A 20,355-nucleotide genomic window follows, 5' to 3' on the forward strand; every position below is an offset into this window, starting at 1 on the left:
CCCATTCCAGTATTCTTGCCTGGAGAATTCCACAGACAGAGGAGCCTGGTGGGCTACAGTCCATCAGGTCAAAAAGAGTCAGACATGATGAGTGACTAACACTTTCACACTTTGCTGCTGCTGCTGCTAAGTCGCTTCTTACCTACTTCTTAATAGGAAGAAAAATGACCAAATTAATCTATCAATGTTTAGAAAGGCTCTTTGTAAACGTTCAGAGGATCACATCAGGATAGACACTCAAAGAATCAAATGGGGAAAAAACGTAACCAGAAGCATCCATCAGTATATAAAAACTGTCAATACAGATAGGTTAAAGAGCTCAGGAACATAAAGAACTCATAAAAAGCTTTTCGTAAACACCTGCTCATTTTCAAGCTACTGCACCAGCAATAAACAAAAGTTTTGTTTCAAATGTGAAAACAGGTGTAAACATCAACTGTACACATTAATCTAAAATATTCGTCCTTTTGGCTGAAGCCACACTAGAATCTCTCTAGTAGATATACAGTAAAAATAAAACATCATAATCTGTAATTTATTTCAATACAGTATAGTAGCTTCTTGTCTCTGCTTTCATTCCTGCCTTAAGTCTCATCTCCAAGAGTATCCCAGTTCTTTAAAAATGGAAGTATGATGAGCAAAACTCCTGTGCTTAGACACCTCTAACAACTTCCCAAGTCACTTGGAAGAGAATTTCCTACAAGGCCCTACATGATCTTGTCTCTGGCAAGATCTAAAGTGTTACCCTCTTCAACTCCAAGATTAAGAGAGAATATGGAACATCTAAGTAAGGCATGAAAATAAAATTAAAATGAATTTCTGATTTTGTTTTACTTGGCAGCTTTTAAAAGAAGTTTAACTAAAGGAAAATGTTATTTAATGTTATTCACTGAGCTGTTCTTTTTCTTTATTGTTGTTCTTATTAAAAAGAGAGAACACTACTTATGAAGTAGAAATTCCTTTTGTCTCCCTCCCTTCTCATGAACTTGATGTGGGTTATTCAGACCTGTGGTATACAACATGGTAGCCACTAAGCTACACATGATTACTCAAATTTAAGTAGAATTAAACACTCAGTTCTTCAAGTCATACTGGTACATATCGTGGACTCAACATGCAGCTGTGGAATGTAAGTGAATTAAAAATCAGTAAAATTAAAAATTCAGTTGTTCCAGTCACATTTCAAAGACTTAATAACAGCCGTGTGTGCATGCTAAGCCACTTCAGTCGTGTCTGCTCTTTGCAACCCTGGGGACCATAGCCTGCCAGGCTCCTCTATCCACGGAATTCTCTAAGTAAGAATACTGGAGTGGGTTGCCATGCCCTCTCCTCCAGGGGATCTTCCTAACCCAGGGATCGAACCTGCAACTCTTACATCTCTTGCATTGGCAGGCGGTTCTTTACCGCTAGTGCCACCCATGAAGTCTTTGATAATAGCCACATATGGCTAATAGCTATTGTATTAGCACATACAGAACATTTCCTTCACAGCATAAAGTTCTATTGGACAGAGATGCTTTAGAACTTGTAATACTTTTACCTTTAAAAAAAGTTATTCTGTTTTAAGAATTAGCATTAATGCTTTCATAGTGTATGTATATACCTACAACCCGAAATTTTCTCTTAATATGTTTGTATTATGCATACTGAGATATAGAACCTAGTTCACTTTAACTGCTATATAATATTCCATCATAACGCATTTTGACACTTACGTACTTTGTAATTTTTCAATAATCCAAACTGTCACACCCAGACCAACCCTAAGGAAAAAGGCTTCTATGAGAATTGTTGCTTCCTAAGTCTTCATTAACACTTCACAACAAGTGTTTGTTTAAAAAAAATTAATCTAAAACTTGAATTGACCATTTTAACCACTGTTAAGTGCACAATTTCAGGGCATTAATACATTCACACTGTTGTGGGAAGGCAATGGCACCCCACTCCAGTACTCTTGCCCGGAAAATTCCATGGACAGAGAAGCCTGGTGGGCTCCAGTCCATGGGGTCGCTAAGAGTCGGACACGACTGAGCGGCTTCACTTTCACTTTTCACTTTCTTGCATTGGAGAAGGAAATGGCAACCCACTCCAGTGTTCTTGCCTGGAGAATCCCAGGGATGGGGGAGCCTCGTGGGCTGCCGTCTATGGGGTCACACAGAGTCGTAGACGACTGAAGTGACTTAGCAGCAGCAGCAGCAGTACAATCATCACCACCGTCTACAGAACTTTCGTCTTCCCAACCTGAAACTCTGTACCATTAAACCCCAACTCTTCATTCTACTACAACCCCCGACTCCTGGCAACCACCATCCTACTTTTTGTCTCTATGAATCAGATTAGTAACTCATTTAACCAAGATCATAAAATATTCGTCCTTTTGAGACTGGTTAATTCCATTCAGAATAATGTCTTCAAAGTTCACCCATGTTGAGGCATGTGTCAGCACTTTTTAGGTTGAATAATAATCCACAGTATTAATATACCACATTTTGTTTATCCACTAAGCCATCAATAAATACAAGCTGCTTCTACCTTTTGGCTATTACAAATGCTGCTGCTATAAAGCGGCTGTACAAATATCTATTTGAGCCCCTAATTTCAATTATTTGAGTTATATACCCAGATATGGAATTGCTGGATCATATAATTCTATTTAATTTTTTGAGGACCCACCATACCATTTTCCACGGAGATCACACAGTTTTACATTCCTACCAGCAACGCACAAGGGTTTCTCTATACTCTCACCAATATTTGCTACATTTTCTGGATAATAACTATCCTAATAGGTGTGTCTCCCAAAATTATAAAGTTTAATTTTCATAGGTAGATCTTTAATCCATTTGCTATAGATTTTTGTGTTCAGAATTAGGTAGGAATTTAGTATTAGCTTTCCTTCCCATAAAGAAAGCCACCTGCTTCAGCATCATTTAATGAACAGGCCTCTCTTTCCCCACTTATTTTTAATACCATCTCTACTATAAATCAAGTTTCCATATATACATGAATCTATTTCTGGACTTTCTATTTGATTACACCAATCTATCTATCTCTATCTTGGGCAAACTCCAGGAGATGGTGAGGGACAGGGAAGACTGGCGTGCTACAGTCCACGGAGTTGCAAAGAATCGGACATAACTTGGTGACTGAACAATACCACCACCTACCAATAAAACACTACTTGAATCACACAGCATTAAAATATATTTTGATATTTGGTAAAACAAAATTTCTTTTTCCTTTCTAAGAATCTCTTTGCTATTCTTGGGGTTTTTTTTTTTTTTCCTCCTATATAAATTTTATAATCAGTTTTCTAATTCCATGAAAATTCTGGTTGGTATTTTTATTGGAACTGCACTGAATTTATGATTAACTGGAGAGAACTGGCATGTGATACTGAAACTCATCATTCATGAAAATGGTGTTACTTCTGCATTTATTCCAGTCATTTCCCCCATTACTATATTATATTAATCCCTTCTATAAAATGTTACATTAAAACCTGTAAGATAAATAATTGAAAGAACATTCCTACTCTAAGACTCAACAGAAACCAAAAAATAGTTATTGGTTTTAAATACAAAATCCATACACTGTGGATTTGGGAGTTGTAACAAATAAAACACATTATATTCAATTTGTGAAGCTTTTTTTTTTTTAAGTCTAGTCACCTGGAATAACCCTTCAAAATGTAGCTTACATCTCACCACTTTCAGAAAGCTTTTTCTGACCACCCCCCCTATAGTATTTTCCCTTATTTTTGCATCAGAAGTTACTGAAGTCAGTGTTAGAAAGATACAATCTGGTAACTTACAGGTAAAACATATGTTTTTAGTTTGTGTTTAGTTTGGCCTATATCATGTTTCTTAAAAACTAGAGACTAAAAAAATTCAGGAATTTCACACAAAAATCATAGGACTTCTGACTTATAGGTTGTTATGTTGCTCTCTCTCAGAGAGATTCCATTCAGAGAGATTCCATTTCCTGGGTTACCAGGGCAGGCAAATCACACACTGATTCTTAAAGTTTCTGTCTAAAAGTGACCTGTCAATTTCCAAGTCAAATTCCACTGGCCAAAGCAAAACCACAAGCAGGCTAAGTTCAAAAATGATGGAAAGGCATAATCCTACTATGTTCCTAGAAGGTTAAAAGTCAAAAATATTTCATATAATTGATGACTTTACCTTTAAACTCTTTCCTCCTACCTATTCTACAAACTACCACTAGAATTACTTTTCAAAAACACAGGTAGAATTATCTTACAACTCTGATAAAAAAATAAAAAGTCTTCATCAAAGTACAACAATTAGAGAAAAAGTAAAAAGCACTAAGAATGGCATTCAATACCTGCTGAATGCCTATATCTAATCTATTCCAAACTCCCTTACCAGCTTCTTTTTCCATTATTTTCCCCATATCACCTATTCTCCTGGCTTTTCTCAGTTTGTCTGGGTTATAATCCAAAATTTAGTTCAAGCATCATTTCCTCAATTCAGTCTCACTTTCCCTTTTTGCATAAAAAATTAAATATCATATCCTATAAAAATCACATTATTTATAAAAAGCACTGCTGCTGCTGCTGCTAAGTCGCTTCAGTCGTGTTCGACTCTGTGCGACCCCAGAGACGGCAGCCCACCAGGCTCCTCTGTCCCTGGGATTCTCCAGGCAAGAATACTCGAGTGGGTTGCCATTTCCTTCTCCAATGCATGAAAGTGAAAAGTGAAACTGAAATCGCTCAGTCATGTCTGACTCTTAGCGACCGTATGGACTGCAGCCTACCAGGCTCCTCCATCCATGGGATTTTCCAGGCAAGAGTACTGGAGTGGGGTGCCACTGCCTTCTCCAGGACTAACATTTGCTAATTCGAAGTAGTGCCAGGCCATTAAAACATAACTGCTGTATGTCTACTAGATTGTTAGGTCCCTAAATAATGATATTCTTGTTTACTTTGGTATTCCCTATAGCATAACAACCAACATATTAAAAAAGTCAAAACACTGGTCTAAAGAATTCAAATACAAGATAATGCCAAAGACATTTTACTCCAGTTTCATTCACTTTTAAGCTTATCTCAACTCTTCTAAAGTTAAAATTGACCAAGAGACTTAAACTAAAACTTCTATTTAAATTTAATATGTATTTATTGGACTGCACCAGGTGTCAGCTGTGGCATGCAGAATCTTTCAGTTGTGGCATGAACACTTAGCTGAGGCATGTGGGATCTAGTTTCCTGACCAGGGATTGAACCCAGGCACCCTGCATTGGGCGTGCAGTCTTAGCCACTAGATCAGAAGGGAAGTCCCTAAATTTGTGGATGGAATTCCCTGGTGGTCCAGTGGTTAGGACTCTGAGCTTCCACTTCAGAAAACACAAGTTCAGTCCACCATCAGAGAACTAAGATCTGTAAGTCACGTGCCAAGGCCAAAATATAAATAAGTAAAATAAAGTAAGTATTATTAAATTATTTTAAAAGAAACTTTTAGAGACTGCTGACTATGCTTTGGCTATGCCCATCTCTTGGGTTTGGTCTTGACTGCTTTTAGAAATAGCTTAGTTGCCAAGACCTAAGTTGGGATAGTAATAAAGAAAATCAAGCAGTCTAATGAGAGCAATAAATGCTTTTAATATAATCATCTCATATCTTTCAGTAATTTCAAGTTCATAAGCACTGTAGCAAAGTAAATAAAAACATATTTGAAGCAAAAAGCTATTCATTTACAAACTGTAATAGTTCTAATAAAACATCTGTTTTTGCTTCACTACTGATAAGTTATACTGAAGTAGGGTATTATGGACAGAGTTAATGATTTTAGCCTGATACTGTTCAAATAATAACATTTAAAAATGTAATATTAAAAAAAAAAAAACTTTAAGTCATCTTATAGGGTATGCATACCATGATGAAGAACTAAGAAAAAGTAACAGGAAAAAGCTAATGGAAGAAAGATTCAAGAAAGACACTGTGAACAATGTGATATATTAAAACAGTGAAAGAGAACTAAAAGTGAGCCAACAGACTTGACAATCTGAACAATTCTAGTACAGTAATGGAGGAGGCCAGAATATAATCTCATCAGTCAATGGAAGTAAGGAGGCAGGATATGTGAGTCTCAGTTATTATTACAGGAATTCTGGAAACGAAACGTTTAATGGCAGGATGCAGGGAAGTTTGGGGGGGATACAGGACATTTAAATATCTGTAACAGAGAAAAAGGTCAGTGGAGATGAGTAAGGTTTCAAGACAGGATGGGATCAGAGAATAAGTGAAAGGATTAGCCATGGAAAAGAGAAATGTCATTTCTAGTCAAAGAAAGCTGAGTCAGTAGGATGGATGGAAAACTTTATTCTGCTACAATTTCAATGTTTTAAAAGGGCCATCGAAAAGTTAACAGCAAGTAATCTGCCCCTATTTATGAAGAAATTCTGACTTTTCCATTATATGGTAAGATAGTAACATTTCCCACTTATTTTTGGAGGGATAAAACAACTTCTATCTCCTTTTCTACTTTTATTGGCTGCTACACATTATCAAATGGAAATAGCTATTATCAACCCAAAGATCTTTGACTTTTTAATTGAAACTAAATAATGCACTTGGGACTTTCCCTGGCACTCCAGTGGTTAAGACGCCCTCCTTCCACTGCAGAGGCATAGGTTTGATCCCTGGTCAGAGAACTAAGATCCTGTGTGCCACGGATGCACAGCCAAAAAAAATTTTTAATAAACAATACACTTAACTTTTTTACTCCTTATTACAAAATAATACACAACTTTTCATTTTACAGAAGTAACATCATATCTGTTTGTCAATTTAGGTTAGAACAAGAGCATAATAAAATTTTAAGAAAAAAAATATAATTATTGAACACCTAGTATTTGATAAACAAGGTTATCACAGAAATAAGAACCCCATATATCATTCTTTTGAAAGTCTGTCATCTAATCAGAAAAATGAAACACATGAAGTAACAGACTCTCAGACAACATATTTTTAAGTTCAAATAAGAATACAAATTAAGGAGGAACACGTGCCGATGAAATTATCCAAAACCAAGGCCAGGTTACTGAACCAACACTTGGTTTTCCGCTCAATGCAAAGGTTTGCAGTGGTCACTTAGGTATGATGTCAATCAATTTGTAGTCAGTCAAACCATCATTTCATGTCCAGCAATTTCCAGGCATGGATTTCTGGCATGGATATAAAATTTACTGTATCTACTACTTAAGGGAAAAGTTATTTTGGTATTTAAATTTGAAGCAACTTCTCTTAAGAATTCCAGTAAGGTAATACCTTGACCTGTAATTTGCAGGTAAATGTGAAGTATCTATACACCACCTCAGTTCACTTTTGACACTTTTATATACCTAAACAATATTACTGCTGATTTTAGAGTGAATCAGAAAATTCTAGAAGCGATCTATAATGTGTGCAAAAGTATGAAAGCAGCTTTAGGGGCCAAGTTCAGAGAAATTTAGACCTCTTAAGCAAACGTATTACAAAGATTTTAGAAAAATGAAGAATCATAAAGAAACATGCTTACAGAAAAGGAACATGAGAAACAGTCAAAACTAACAAATAGTCTATGCAAGGGTGCAAAACAGAATCATAAAATGCCTTCAACATCCTAAAAGGAAAAGGTTTATTAGTCATCAAGCACAACGGACCTAATACAGAATTCTTGTAAAAGTGCCTAAGAAACATTGAAAATTTCATGAAATCTCAAACACAACTACTTCCCACACAAAATATTAGACTACTATGAATAAAGGAAAACAAAGTCATTGATAGTGATATGGAAATACGGGAAAGCTGATCACTAAAATGGTTCTAAAGGTGGGTTAGAAAAATACTCCCAAAATGTCAACATAAAATAATATATTACATAAAAGTCTCACATAATCATCTTTTTTGTGACTGGAAGATTGGGAAGATAATCACTGAAGAATTCAAAAATGGCAGAAATTTCTTCTTCAGCTGAAAGCAGACAAAATATCCTAAGACAGAAATCTATCTGGAGGCCATTTGCCTCAACTGTGCAGAACAAGATAAATGATAATATTAAAAATAACTGAAAATTAATTTAATTTTAATAAGAATATGAAAGAAATCATATATATCAAATTTAAAGGAAAAAGAGGTATTACTTATTCATCCATGTATCATAATTACTGGAAGGAATTTATCAGTGTTAAGGTTGTCCATACAGACATTCTATGGCTTTTCCGGATTTGCCAACAGTATGCACGGTTTACTCTTTCATGTGTTACTTTTAAAGTCTACATTGTAAACCCAGAAATACCATATTATGAGTCTCTCTTTGTTTCACCAAAAGGCAAGTTTGATTATCTTGCATATCTCAAAAGTTTAAATCAAAGCAGAGAAAATTCTTATTCCTAAGAGAAAATTAAATTAATAGAACATATTCTCACAAGTTATCTAATGTTGGTACACAACAACCAGCAGTAAGGGACGCTTCTTACCATAAGGTTATCTGTGAGGAGAATTTCTTGGGAGTGATTTCTTTCTGTTTGGATAACTAGTGAAAGGCTTGTATTTAACACACAAAAAAATAGTTAGTCCATATACTAACCTGGCCCAGTCCAGGCATACCTCCTCCAAGTCTAAGAAGTCTGTCCATATTTCTAGAAAACAGAAACAAAGAAAAACGATCCTAAGCACAAAAGTGTTTACTCAATTGCTATCTATGTAATTCACCTTCAGTCACTCAGTATGTCAAAAATATTGGTGGTAATTACAACACAACATCAGACTTCCTGTTAATTAACACCACATATTAATTCAAGAAGCTGTCTTCCATGCTAATTAACAGACCTTATTTTACTGCTTTGGTTTTGGGTTTTCCCTAGTTCTAAAGACAAGCAATCTTAGCATACTTTCAAAACTTTGCTATCATTAAGTTAATTATATTTTCTTATTGTTATCTAATAAAGTACCTGAATGAGGAAAAAGTGCCTGAAATGCTTATCATTTGTATGATTGAATTTCCTTCAATTTGTCCAGAGTGTACAAATAAAAATCCTCACTTTTAAATTAAATTTTAACATCCTCATTAGTAAGTTCTGTGCTAATTAACTTACAGCTTGTCAGTTATCATCAAAACTACATGTGAAAGACATTGTGAGCAGATTATGGATCTCTGAATTAGCATCAAAGGCTTTAAAACGCACTCATTATACTAAACAAAATATTATAAAGTAAACATTAAGTGCATTAGGATAGTGTTCTAGAATCCACACAGATAGTTTGCGTTATTTCAGATACTGTGAAGATATACACCATTTTCACTAAGGAAATTCGGCTTCTGGCCTCAATTTTAGAGTAAATCAATACAAAGAAGATTAACTTTGAAATGTCGATCTGATTTTTTTCATTTCTGGAGTAACCACAGAAGATACTCTTATAAGCTCAAAAATTTCACAGAAGAAATCAAAGGGAAAAATAGCAAGGGTACTAATATGGCCACAAATGCACAAAAAAGAGTAATCAAATTATAAAAATTAATATTAGTACAACTAAATAAACATAATAATGAAGCAATTTTTTCTACTTGAAAACTGCTGCTGCTGCTAAGTCACTTCTACTATGCCTTAAAATTCCTCTTCTTCCTACATGTATGCTTTAGAAAATGGCATTACTACAAATTATATTTGAAACTAAATAAACACTAACAGATTAATTTTGTCACTTGTCCAAGTTGTTTTACTAGTTAGAACAGCTTTACTAACTCTACTAACTTATAATCATTACACTGTTACCTAATCATGTTTGCTGAATATTGCTAACAATTTAATCCTGTGAATATTTAACATTGTTAATACTGCAAACTTCATTCAAATCCTAATTTAGAAAAGTGCCCAAATGATACAACCATGGAATCTGTACAAAGTGAACATACCACCATAACCACCACCTAGATGAAGAAAGAGAACCTTACCAGCACCTAAGACTCTCTTATGCTCCTTCCTAGTCTCCAACCCCCTGCAAAGGCAGAATTCCAAGGTCTAACAGCATACCTTCTCAGGGTTTTTGAATTTTATATAAACAAAATAATATGTTTTGGGTCTGGCATCCTTCACTCCACAAGTTTGTGAGACTGATAATAGATAAACTCTCTTTAAAAAACGAAAAGGCACATAAGAAAACTTGGTAGTCTAAACAAAATTTCCACTTCACAATATTAACCAACCCTCCTAATAGCAACATTTACAAATAAATTCTCCATTAAATTCTCATTAAAATTCCATAACTCAAATATGGCATTCCATACACAGTACTTTTTAAAGGCTGTTGACTGAAAACAAAACAAAATAAACTCCTGTGTATTTAAAATATAAAAGACATTTATTCCTCTACAAGATATTATTCCAAGAAAAAAAAATTCTTTTGGATCAGTGCAAGCTTACTAAAATAAAGAACAAATGGGGGGAAAAATTTTAGACATTTTATATATCCCAAGCCAAAGTAAATTCCCAGCTGTGTTCAGTTTATCTATTCCCCCTGTGTTGTTTCTGATGACTTTACACAGACTCCAGATGCTGTGAATATACATGAGCTAAGTGGGGAGCAGAGGGAAAGAAAATCTGGCAGGTCAAACTTGTGTTTTCAGCAAAATGAGATGTCTCAGCAAACAGAAAAAAATACTTAGCAAACTAAAACATTTAAGATAAGATAACAAGGTTTAATAAAAAACCAACATTTGGAAATGAAATATATTGTTAAGTGTTCTAAATTACACCACTTTTAAGAAGTTTATAGAAAGCAGACAAGAACAAAAAGGCTACTTGTGACTTTCAAGAGCTCTTAAATCTGGGCTTTTGATCTGTGTTAAAAGTAACACATTTTCATAATATTGTTATAACAATATCCTGAAAGAATAAATAAAAGTAAAATACATTCTTAATTCTTACCTGGTCAGTAGCTACAGCTATTGTGGTATTAAGCTTCAATTTGCTGAGTTTGAAAAATTTCTTAATTCAAGCTCTTGTTAATATCGGCAGGTATAATTTTTCCCAAGGCTTTTTTCCCCCTCTCTCTCTCTCCTACAAAAATATAATAATAATAATAATTAAATAAGATATAATTATTTTGAGAACTAAGGGAAATATATCAAGCAAAATTTCTAAAAACAAAAGAGAAATCAAAATTGATTTTTAATTATCATTTCCTGAGAGTACAGAATGAAATACCACCCAAGGGAGCTATAGAGCATAGTGATTACCTCTGTATCCAAATTTTTTGATCCTAAAGATTTTTTTGCGTTGTTCTAATTATATGTAAAGATTGCTATCTCATGACTTTCAGTCTTTCTAGAGGAGTTTTAAAGAACAAAGATTTATTCATTTTTAAATAGAACAAAATTACCATATAGGTTCACTGCACATTATCAGAAATTTGTAATATATTACGGAATCCTAGTGGTTAATTTCCCTATATCTTTAAAGTTTGTTATTTCATTATCCTAGGAATTACTCTAGGAGAAGGCAATGGCACCCCACTCCAGTACTCTTGCCTGGCAAATCCAATGGACGGAGGAGCCTGGTAGGCTGCAGTCAATGGGGTCGCAAAGAGTCGGACATGACTGAGCGACTTCACTTTCACTTTTCACTTTCATGCACTGGAGAAGGAAATGGCAACCCACTCCAGTGTTCTTGCCTGGAGAATCCCAGGGACGGGGAAGCCTGGTGGGCTGCCGTCTCTGGGGTCGCACAGAGTCGGACACGACTGAAGCGACTTAGCAGCAGCACCAGGAATTACTCTGACATGTCCTAATCAATTATTCTCAACTATGCCAAAGAAGACTAAACTAAGGAGAAAATGCAAGATTACCCCAAATAATGCAACAGTGAAATACATTATAGCCACTGCATCATCTTTCAGTTTTTATGGTGCTGCCCAAAGCACTGCTTCATCTTTCAGAAAGATACAAAACACTAGAGATACCATCTTTGTAGTCTTTTTTGTTAGCTTTCATTGAACTTCAGAATCGCTCATATTCCTCCCCTAACAGCAAAGAGGGAACTGACAGAGAAAAAGTTTCACAATTATTAGAGAATCATGAGATGAACGCTAAAAAAAAAAAAAGTAACAGCACTCTAGTGATGACAATAAAGCTGACATGAGCCAAGGTTTCTTTGGCACTTCTGACATTCAGAACCAAGTAACTTTTCTGCTGTAGAGGGCTGTCTTGTGCACTACAGGATGTTTAGCAGCGTCCCTGGCCTCTACCCACTAGATCCTATAGCAAGTACAGCTGTGATAATCACAACTGTCTCCAAAAAAGGGAACCTTCCTGCCCTGTTGTCGGGGATATAAACCGATGCAGCTATTATGAAAAACAATATGGAGGTTTCCTTAAAAACTAAAAATAGAACTACCATATGATCCAGCAATCCCACTCCTGGGCATATATCTGGAAAAGATGACAATTAGAAAAGATACATGTATCCCAATGTTTACAGCTGCACTATTTACAAAAGTCCAGACGTGGAGGCAACCCAAGTGCCCATCAACAGATGACTGGTTCAAGAATATTTCACACACACACACACACACACACACACACACACACACACACGGGAATATTACTCAGCCATAAAAAATAGAATGAACCATTGCCACATGCAGCAACACAGACGGACCTAGAGATTTTCATACTAAGCAAAGCCAGACAGAGAGGATAAAAATTATATCACTTATATGTGGAATCTAAAAAACAATACAAATAAAACTATATGCAAAACAAAAACAAACTCACAGACATAGAAAAGAAACACAGTCATCAAAGGGGAAAGGGGGTGAGGAAGGGATAAACTAGGAGGATGGGATTAACAGTACAAACTACTATTCAGAAAATAGATAAGTAACAAGGATTTGCTGTATAACATGGTGAACAATGTTCAATATCTTGCAATAACATATAATGGAAAATAACCTAATATATGTATGTGTGTGTGTATATATATATATATATATAACTTTGAATCACTTTGCTATCCCCCTGAAACTAACACAATACTGCAAATCAACTTTACTTAAAAAAAAAAAAAAAAAGTCTCCAGACATTGCCAAATGTCCCCTGGAAGGGTAAAATCATTCAGGTAAAATCACCCTGATATAAACAACATCTCACACCACTGACAATATCCTAGATATTTTCTAAAACTTAAAATCCAATGAGTGTTGGAAACACTTGGGAGTTCTTCAAAAAGTTCAACACAGAATTACCACAGGACCCAGAAATTCTACTCCCAGGTATATATCCAAAAGAACTGAAAACGGGTATTCAAAACAAGTACATGTACATGCACGAACAGCGAAAAGGTGGAAACAGCCCAAATGTTCATAAAAGGAGGAAAAGATAAACAAATTCTATATATACATACAATGGAACATATGGAATGTTATACAACTATAAAAAGGTATTAAATATTGATAAATGTTACAGAGTGGATGAATCCCAAAACATGCTCTTTGAAAGAAGTTATGTGTAAAAGGTCATGTATTGAATGATTCCATTTATATGAAATATCCAAAATATATAAATCTATAGAGACAAAATGCACACTGGTATTGCCAGGGGCTAGGGAAAGGAATAAAATGGAGAAACTGCTTAGTGAATAGGGGATTTTACTTCAGAAGAATGTAAATGTTACAGAACTATTAATATATAGAGAGAGTAGTTGAACATTATGAATCTACTAGATGATTGGAAAAGGTCAGTTTTCATTCCAATCCCAAAGAAAGGCAATGCCAAAGAATGCACAAACTACTGCACAATTGCACTCATCTCACATGCTGGTAAAGTAATGCTCAAAATTCTGCAATCCAGGCTTCAGCAATACGTGAACTGTGAACTTCCAGATGTTCAAGCTTCTTTTAGAAAAGGCAGAGGAACCAGAGATCAAATTGGCAACATCCACTGGATCATCGAAAAAGCAAGAGTTCCAGAAAAACATCTATATCTGCTTTATAGACTATGCAAAGCCTTTGACTGTGTGGATCACAACAAAATGTGGAAAATTCTGAAAGAGATGGGAATACCAGACCACCTAACCTGCCTCTTGAGAAACCTATATGCAGGTCAGGAAGCAACAGTTAGAACTGGACATGGAACAACAGACTGGTTCCAAATCAATAAAGGTATAAATCAAGGCTGTATATTGTCACCCTGCTTATTTAACTTATATGCAGAGTACATCATGTGAAATGCTGGGATGGAAGAAGCACAAGTTGGAATCAAGATTGCTGGGAGAAATATCAGTAACTTCAGATATGCAGATGACACCACCCTTATGGCAGAAAGCGAAGAAGAACTTAAGAGCCTCTTGATGAAAGTGAAAGTGGAGAGTGAAAAGTTGGCTTAAAGCTCAACATTCAGAAAACTAAGATCATGGCATCTGGTCCCATCTGTTCAGGGCAAATAGATGAGGAAACAGTGTCAGACTTTATTTTTTTGGGCTCCAAAAATCACTGCAGGTGGTGGCTGCAGCCATGAAATTAAAAGATGCTTACTCCTTGGAAGGAAAGTTATGACCAACCTAGATAGCATATTCAAAAGCAGAAACATTACTTTGTCAACAAAGGTCCGTCTAGTCAAGGCTATGGTTTTTCCAGTGGTCATGTATGGATGTGAGAGTTGGACTACAAAGAAAGCTAAGAGCAGAACTGATGCTTTTGACCCATGGTGCTGGAGAAGACTCTTGAGAGTCCCTTGGACTACAAGGAGATCCAACCAGTCAATCCTAAAGGAAATCAGTCCTGGGTGTTCACTGGAAGGACTGATGTTGAAGCTGAAACTCCAATACTCTGGTCACCGGATGCGAAGAGCTGACTCATTTGAAAAGACCCTGATGCTGGGAGAGTTTGGGGGACTCTGGGAGGTGGTGAGGGACAGGGAGGCCTCGCGTGCTGCAGTTCATGGGGTCACAAAGAGTTGGACATGACTGAGCGACTGAACTGAACTGAAATGATATTAAACTGTTCACTTTAAAATGGATAATTTTGAAAAGAATCTAAGAATGCATATATGTGTATAACTGAGTTACTTTGCTGTATAGCCAACTGGTACAAATTACCAATCAACTATACGTTAATTAAAAAAAGAAATAACTTTAAAAAATTTTAAGTTAATTTTGTGCTATGTGAATTTTACCTCAAAAAATATTTTTTAAACGATCAATGAGTTGGACAATGAATTTCTAAGATCAAAAAGGAAATATGAAATATCTAGTTAGTATTCAACAAAAAGGACTCCTTACACACTATGACAACAACAACCTGTTTTGCAAAAGAGGTAACATATTGTGTTATCATTTATGATGTTGATATAGTTCAAATGTGGACAAATACTGATGTGTACACGAAGGTGAGTAAAAAGAAAGAACACAAATTTTAAAAAAAATCACTGGACTAACTGGTGTTCATAAATCTAAAAGTAAGAATATTTTATGAGCAAAGATGATGGCTATCCCTGCTTCAGCAAAACCATAAGCTTACTTTAAAAACTATCTTATACAATTAAAAATTATTGCATCAGGGAAGATGAAAGAGTTCTAGGGATGGATGGTAGTAGTAATGATTGCACAATGTGAATGTACTTAAATGCCGCTGAACTGTAGGCCTAACAAAGGTTAAAATGGTAAATTTTATTACATGCATATTTTAACACACATACACACACACAAAGTATTGCAAGCACAAGCAGAACCAGAAGAAAAGATAAGCTAGGGCCTCTTAAGAGACATTATTAAAAACATGTAGGTTCGTGTATGATGGATGATGGACAGCTATTTACATTTAAATGATGTTATCCATTTCAGGTACATATGCCTTCAAAACCAGGAAAATGCAGACAAAAATCTGCATGTGCTATGTTTAAATATCATTAACATTTCTAAATATACTTTTTTTTTACTATTCTTTTATTTTTACTTCTATAAATTATTCAAAAACTGACTTAAAGGTGTAAGAAATTTTAAAAGATCTACTGGACCCAGGTGGTAAATAGTGATGACTGTTTTTCTTGGTATATTAAGGTTAAGAGCTTAAGAGTCTAGAGTCTCAGTGCCAGGATTCAAATCCTGATTCCAACACGTTTTAGCTCTGTGTCCTTGGGCCAATTACCTCTCTCAGGCTCAGTTTTCTCATCTGTAAAATGGGGATAATGATAATATCTATCTCACAGAATTGTTTAGAATATTAAAGAAGACAATGAACAAAAATAACATTTAATAATGCTTGGCACATAGGAAGTAAACAATGAATGCTAGCTGCTGTCATCAGCTGCTCATCCTGTGAGCATAGCTAGTGCTCATTCAACACAGGTTCTTCTTCCCAAAGAGTTTGACATTTAGTGAATTTCAAAACACTGGGCATATTTCACAGTAAAAAATGAATCAATCACGCTGAAGAGGAGGGACTTGTTTTTTTGCAGAACTTAGCAAAGGAGTTCATAAAATTTAAGTTGTTACACTAGAACATAAAAGAATACTTACAAAAAAAGAATATTTCAAATACTCAGAAATAAAAGCAATGCAAAATGTCTACGGATCAAAACTAAGTTTTTACATCTATCAAAAAGAAAAGGACTCAAGAGCTCGCTCATGATATTATTAGCTAAAAAATTATCAGATAATATGAATAAAGTGTTTATGCCTAACGTGTCATATATAATGTCTAGAACTCTGGTAAAAAAGAAAAAAAAAAAAAAAACCAGTACAAAATAAGTATCAGTACTTTCAAAATCCTCATGATTTTCCACTTTTTCATCTCCCAAACTGAGCTAACAAAATCATAAAGCCCTTATTTGTTCACATTTTTCTTCTGTTTTCCAGCTCATTTTTACCTCTCAACCCATGCTGCACTTATATACTATTCTCAAACTGACGATAAATTCTTTATTCTGTATTTGTGATCTCACTGTATTTCTAATTCCTCTACTCTCTGATTTGTGTAATTAGGAATTTCTTCCTCTCACTTTCTTCAGTGAAAGAAATAGAAACAGTCAACATTAAATTATATAAATAAGATTTGAAAAGCAAGATTCCCCCCCCCATTTAGAATAGTAAGGATAGAATTATTCTAAGTATCTTGTGCTATCTCCTAATTACAGCACTAAAACAAAACATTTATTAAATAGTTCCTAGTATATAGGGCTTCCCTGGTGGCTCAGAGATAAAGAATTTGTCTGCCAATGCAGGAGACCCGAGGTTCAGTCCCTGAGTCGGGAAGATCCCCTGGAGAAGGAAATGGCAACCCACTCCAGGGAAATCCCACAGACAGAGGAGCCTGGCAGGCTACAAAAAGTGGGACACAACTTACTGACTAACAAATTAGGGCTTCATGATTGTTGTATATAAGATGATACGGAAATAGAGTCACTAATGAATTTAGTCACTTTCACCAAAAGAATTTACCATCTACCTGAGAGGAATGATACAAACCCAAGAAAAAAGCATAAAGTAAAAAGATTCAGCTGGAAAGGCTCTGGAGGAAATCAGACCTAGGTTTGAATCCTAGCGTCTTCACCTACCTTCTCTCTATATGATGTGAACAAGTTCCCTTCTTCTAGACTCTAGATCTAGAGTCTAGACCTCATCTTAAAATGAGAGTGGTATCTTTCTTGCAAGTCTGCGTAAGAAAAAAAAAAATACAAGCACCTAACACAGTGCCTGAGACATTCACAGATACTCAGTAACTGTTATTAGTATTCTCTCAGAGCCAGAAGAGGGGTAAAGCATCTGCCTGTGATGCGGAAGACCCAGGTTCGATTCCTGGGTTGGGAAGATCCCCTGAAGAAGGAAATGGCAACCCACTCCAGTATTCTTGCCTGGAGAATCCCATGGACAGAGGAGCCTGGTGGCCTACAGTCCATGAGGTCGCAAAGAGTCGGACATGACTGAGCGACTACACTTACTTAGAGCCAGAAGAGATTATTTAATCCAATTCTCACTTTACAGACGGGGACATCAAAATATCATAAAACATGAGTGTCAAATGAGTGCAACAAACTGGGTAGAAGACAAGTTCACAAGTAATAATCACAAGTGTTTAGGTAAGGCTTTCACAGGCGGACAACAACTAAGGAAACAAACATTGCTATAAAACTAACAACAAATTTTAAGCACAATTGCTTTGTGTTACTGATTTTCAAACAAGGGTTCTGAAACTAGATATTAAACACAAGGTTTACAGACAGATATAAAAGTAAATTAAACCCATGTCAGGCAGGTTAAAAATTCAGCTTTTCAATTAGAACAACAATATAATATTTATCAAGCATCCTAGGGGGAAAAAAATCTCCCAAACTCAACAGGTGGGGCTACACTGAAAGATCATGACTTCAGAACTTTCTCCTGTTGGCCACATGTAACTTTGTTCTAAAACAAAATCAAGATAATATTCAGGTTTTTCATGAAATACCACTTCACTAAATGCATCCTGTAGTTAATTCTCAGCCACCACGTATCTTAATCTCTTCAAATGCACAATAATCCACTTAAGTCTGTATGTTTAAAACATACCCAATTTAAACTTTAAATGAACCAGCTGGTAGTTTTATAGGACAAGACTAGAGGGGTATAATCATCTGCACTACAACTGTACTCAGTTCTTTTTCTGTTATTTCACCATTATCACTGGCTGTCTTCTTGCTTACTCACAAACATCAAGTCAGCAGCACTAAGTAATTTTATGGGCAGTGGAAAAAAAAAAAATCTTCACCCTAGAAGTACATTTCTTGCTCATTTTTAAAACCTCTTCCTTGCCTTTCCCATTAAATCTTTTACCAACCATTTTAATTTCAAGAATTTTTCCTTCGATCACTGGATTTATTTTCAAACTTTTTCAAGAAGTTTACATTTTTCTTCCTTGACTGACACAAGGTATTGTTCCCAGGAAAATTGAGTTTTACCGAAAACAAGAAATGTAATCAACTCATCAACAACTACTCTATTAGGACAAACTGAAAGTAAGTTCAAAGGCAGAGCAGAAATAATCGCACTTTGTTTTTAAGAGTTTCAAGGTTAAAAACCAGTGCACCTCTGGGTTTTGTTGGTTTTTTTTTTTTTGAAGGGAGATAAAAACCTAAAAGAAAATGGGTCAAGGCCTATCCTTGGGAGAAGTGATAAACATGCATTCAACGGAAAAGTTCCTTTTATTCTCTCGCCCTTGTTTCCTGTCTGGTGCGAAGTTTTTCAACACAGGGGTAACTTTCCACAAAACACAGTGGCCAAAACCAAGGATTCTCCCAGTATAGGGAGGAGAGGTTCCCAAAGTGCGGTGAATTCAGCGAAGCAGAAACGCCCGGAAGGAAAGTACATCCAGACCTAACTTAATCAGAGCCCCGGGAAGCCAGAGAGGAGGACGAAGGAACCTGGACTCCATCCTCACCGCCCGGGGCCGTGGCAACTCTGCTGGGCAACGTGACTCAGGAAAGCACGGGGCTAGCAGAGGCCTAGCGCGGCTGCCTCCGCGGACGGCTGAGGCCTGCCTTCACAGGCTTACCTGAAGGCGGGCGGAGCGGGAGGTCGCGGTCTGGACCCTTGTCTTCCAGGAGCGATGACGCGGCGGCGGCGACAACGACAGCAGCAGCTCGGACTGGGCCCGGCTCTGGCTAGGCGAACCGGCGATGAATCAGCCCGATTCCATTCAAAAGAGTCGCCCGGGCCTCCGCTGCGAAGCACTTCCGGGTTCACTGCTCCTCTTCGGCTTCCGTTCCTCCGACGGCCAATTGGAGACGACTGGGGAGTCGAGCAGGCGTCCCAGGAGTAGCGCCTGCGACCGACGGAGCGGGCCAGCTTCTTGACTCCAGGCTCGGAGGGCGAGGCGGAAGTTAGCGCCGGACATCCTCGGACATCCTCGCTGCTCCGCCTTCGCGTCTGCCTTCCCCGCTTCCCCGGGCTCGGCCAGCGCCGAGATCCGAGACGCTGGCCTACGCACCCTGGGAGGTGACTCAATAGGAAATGGAAGTGTAGGAATGCGAAGTCCAGAACTCCTTTCGTTTTGGTGTTCATCGCGGCCCTACTTCAAAACGAAAAGGTTCAGTTGAACTAAACGTAACGTGACTATCTGAGAAGCAAGAGAGAAAAGGGAGACGTGTGAAAACAGTGGAAATCGGTCGGTCTGATGTTCTTTTCCATAGTGCAGTCTACTCACCTTGTCTTCACCAATTTGCGAAGATTGAATTTCAAGGAAAACAAGTATTTCCCTAATAGCGAAACCATCTATTTTAAGCCCAACTTAATTTACAAAACTTAAGAAATCATTTACTCACATTTCTCCAAGTAATTATCAACAATAACGTTTTACCCATTAGCTCCCCTGCTAGGTGTTGA

At 36.5% G+C, this 20,355-nt stretch overlaps 1 protein-coding gene across 1 annotated transcript in view; it reads right to left on the minus strand.

The window, feature by feature from the left end:
- PSMD14 (proteasome 26S subunit, non-ATPase 14) overlaps nt 1–19,679 on the minus strand; it is a 102,923-nt gene extending 83,244 nt beyond the window's left edge. Inside the window, exons 1-3 of the mRNA XM_068968018.1 lie at nt 19,526–19,679; nt 10,930–11,061; nt 8,592–8,643 (exon numbers count right to left, since the gene is read on the minus strand). Coding sequence (XP_068824119.1) covers nt 8,592–8,639 — 48 coding nt within the window. The 5' untranslated portion in view covers nt 8,640–8,643; nt 10,930–11,061; nt 19,526–19,679. The remainder of the gene's footprint in view (nt 1–8,591; nt 8,644–10,929; nt 11,062–19,525) is intronic.
- Nucleotides 19,680–20,355: the final 676 nt, after the last annotated feature.

The sequence above is a fragment of the Capricornis sumatraensis genome, chromosome 3 (assembly GCF_032405125.1).
Source record: "Capricornis sumatraensis isolate serow.1 chromosome 3, serow.2, whole genome shotgun sequence".
Classification (NCBI taxonomy): domain Eukaryota; kingdom Metazoa; phylum Chordata; class Mammalia; order Artiodactyla; family Bovidae; genus Capricornis; species Capricornis sumatraensis.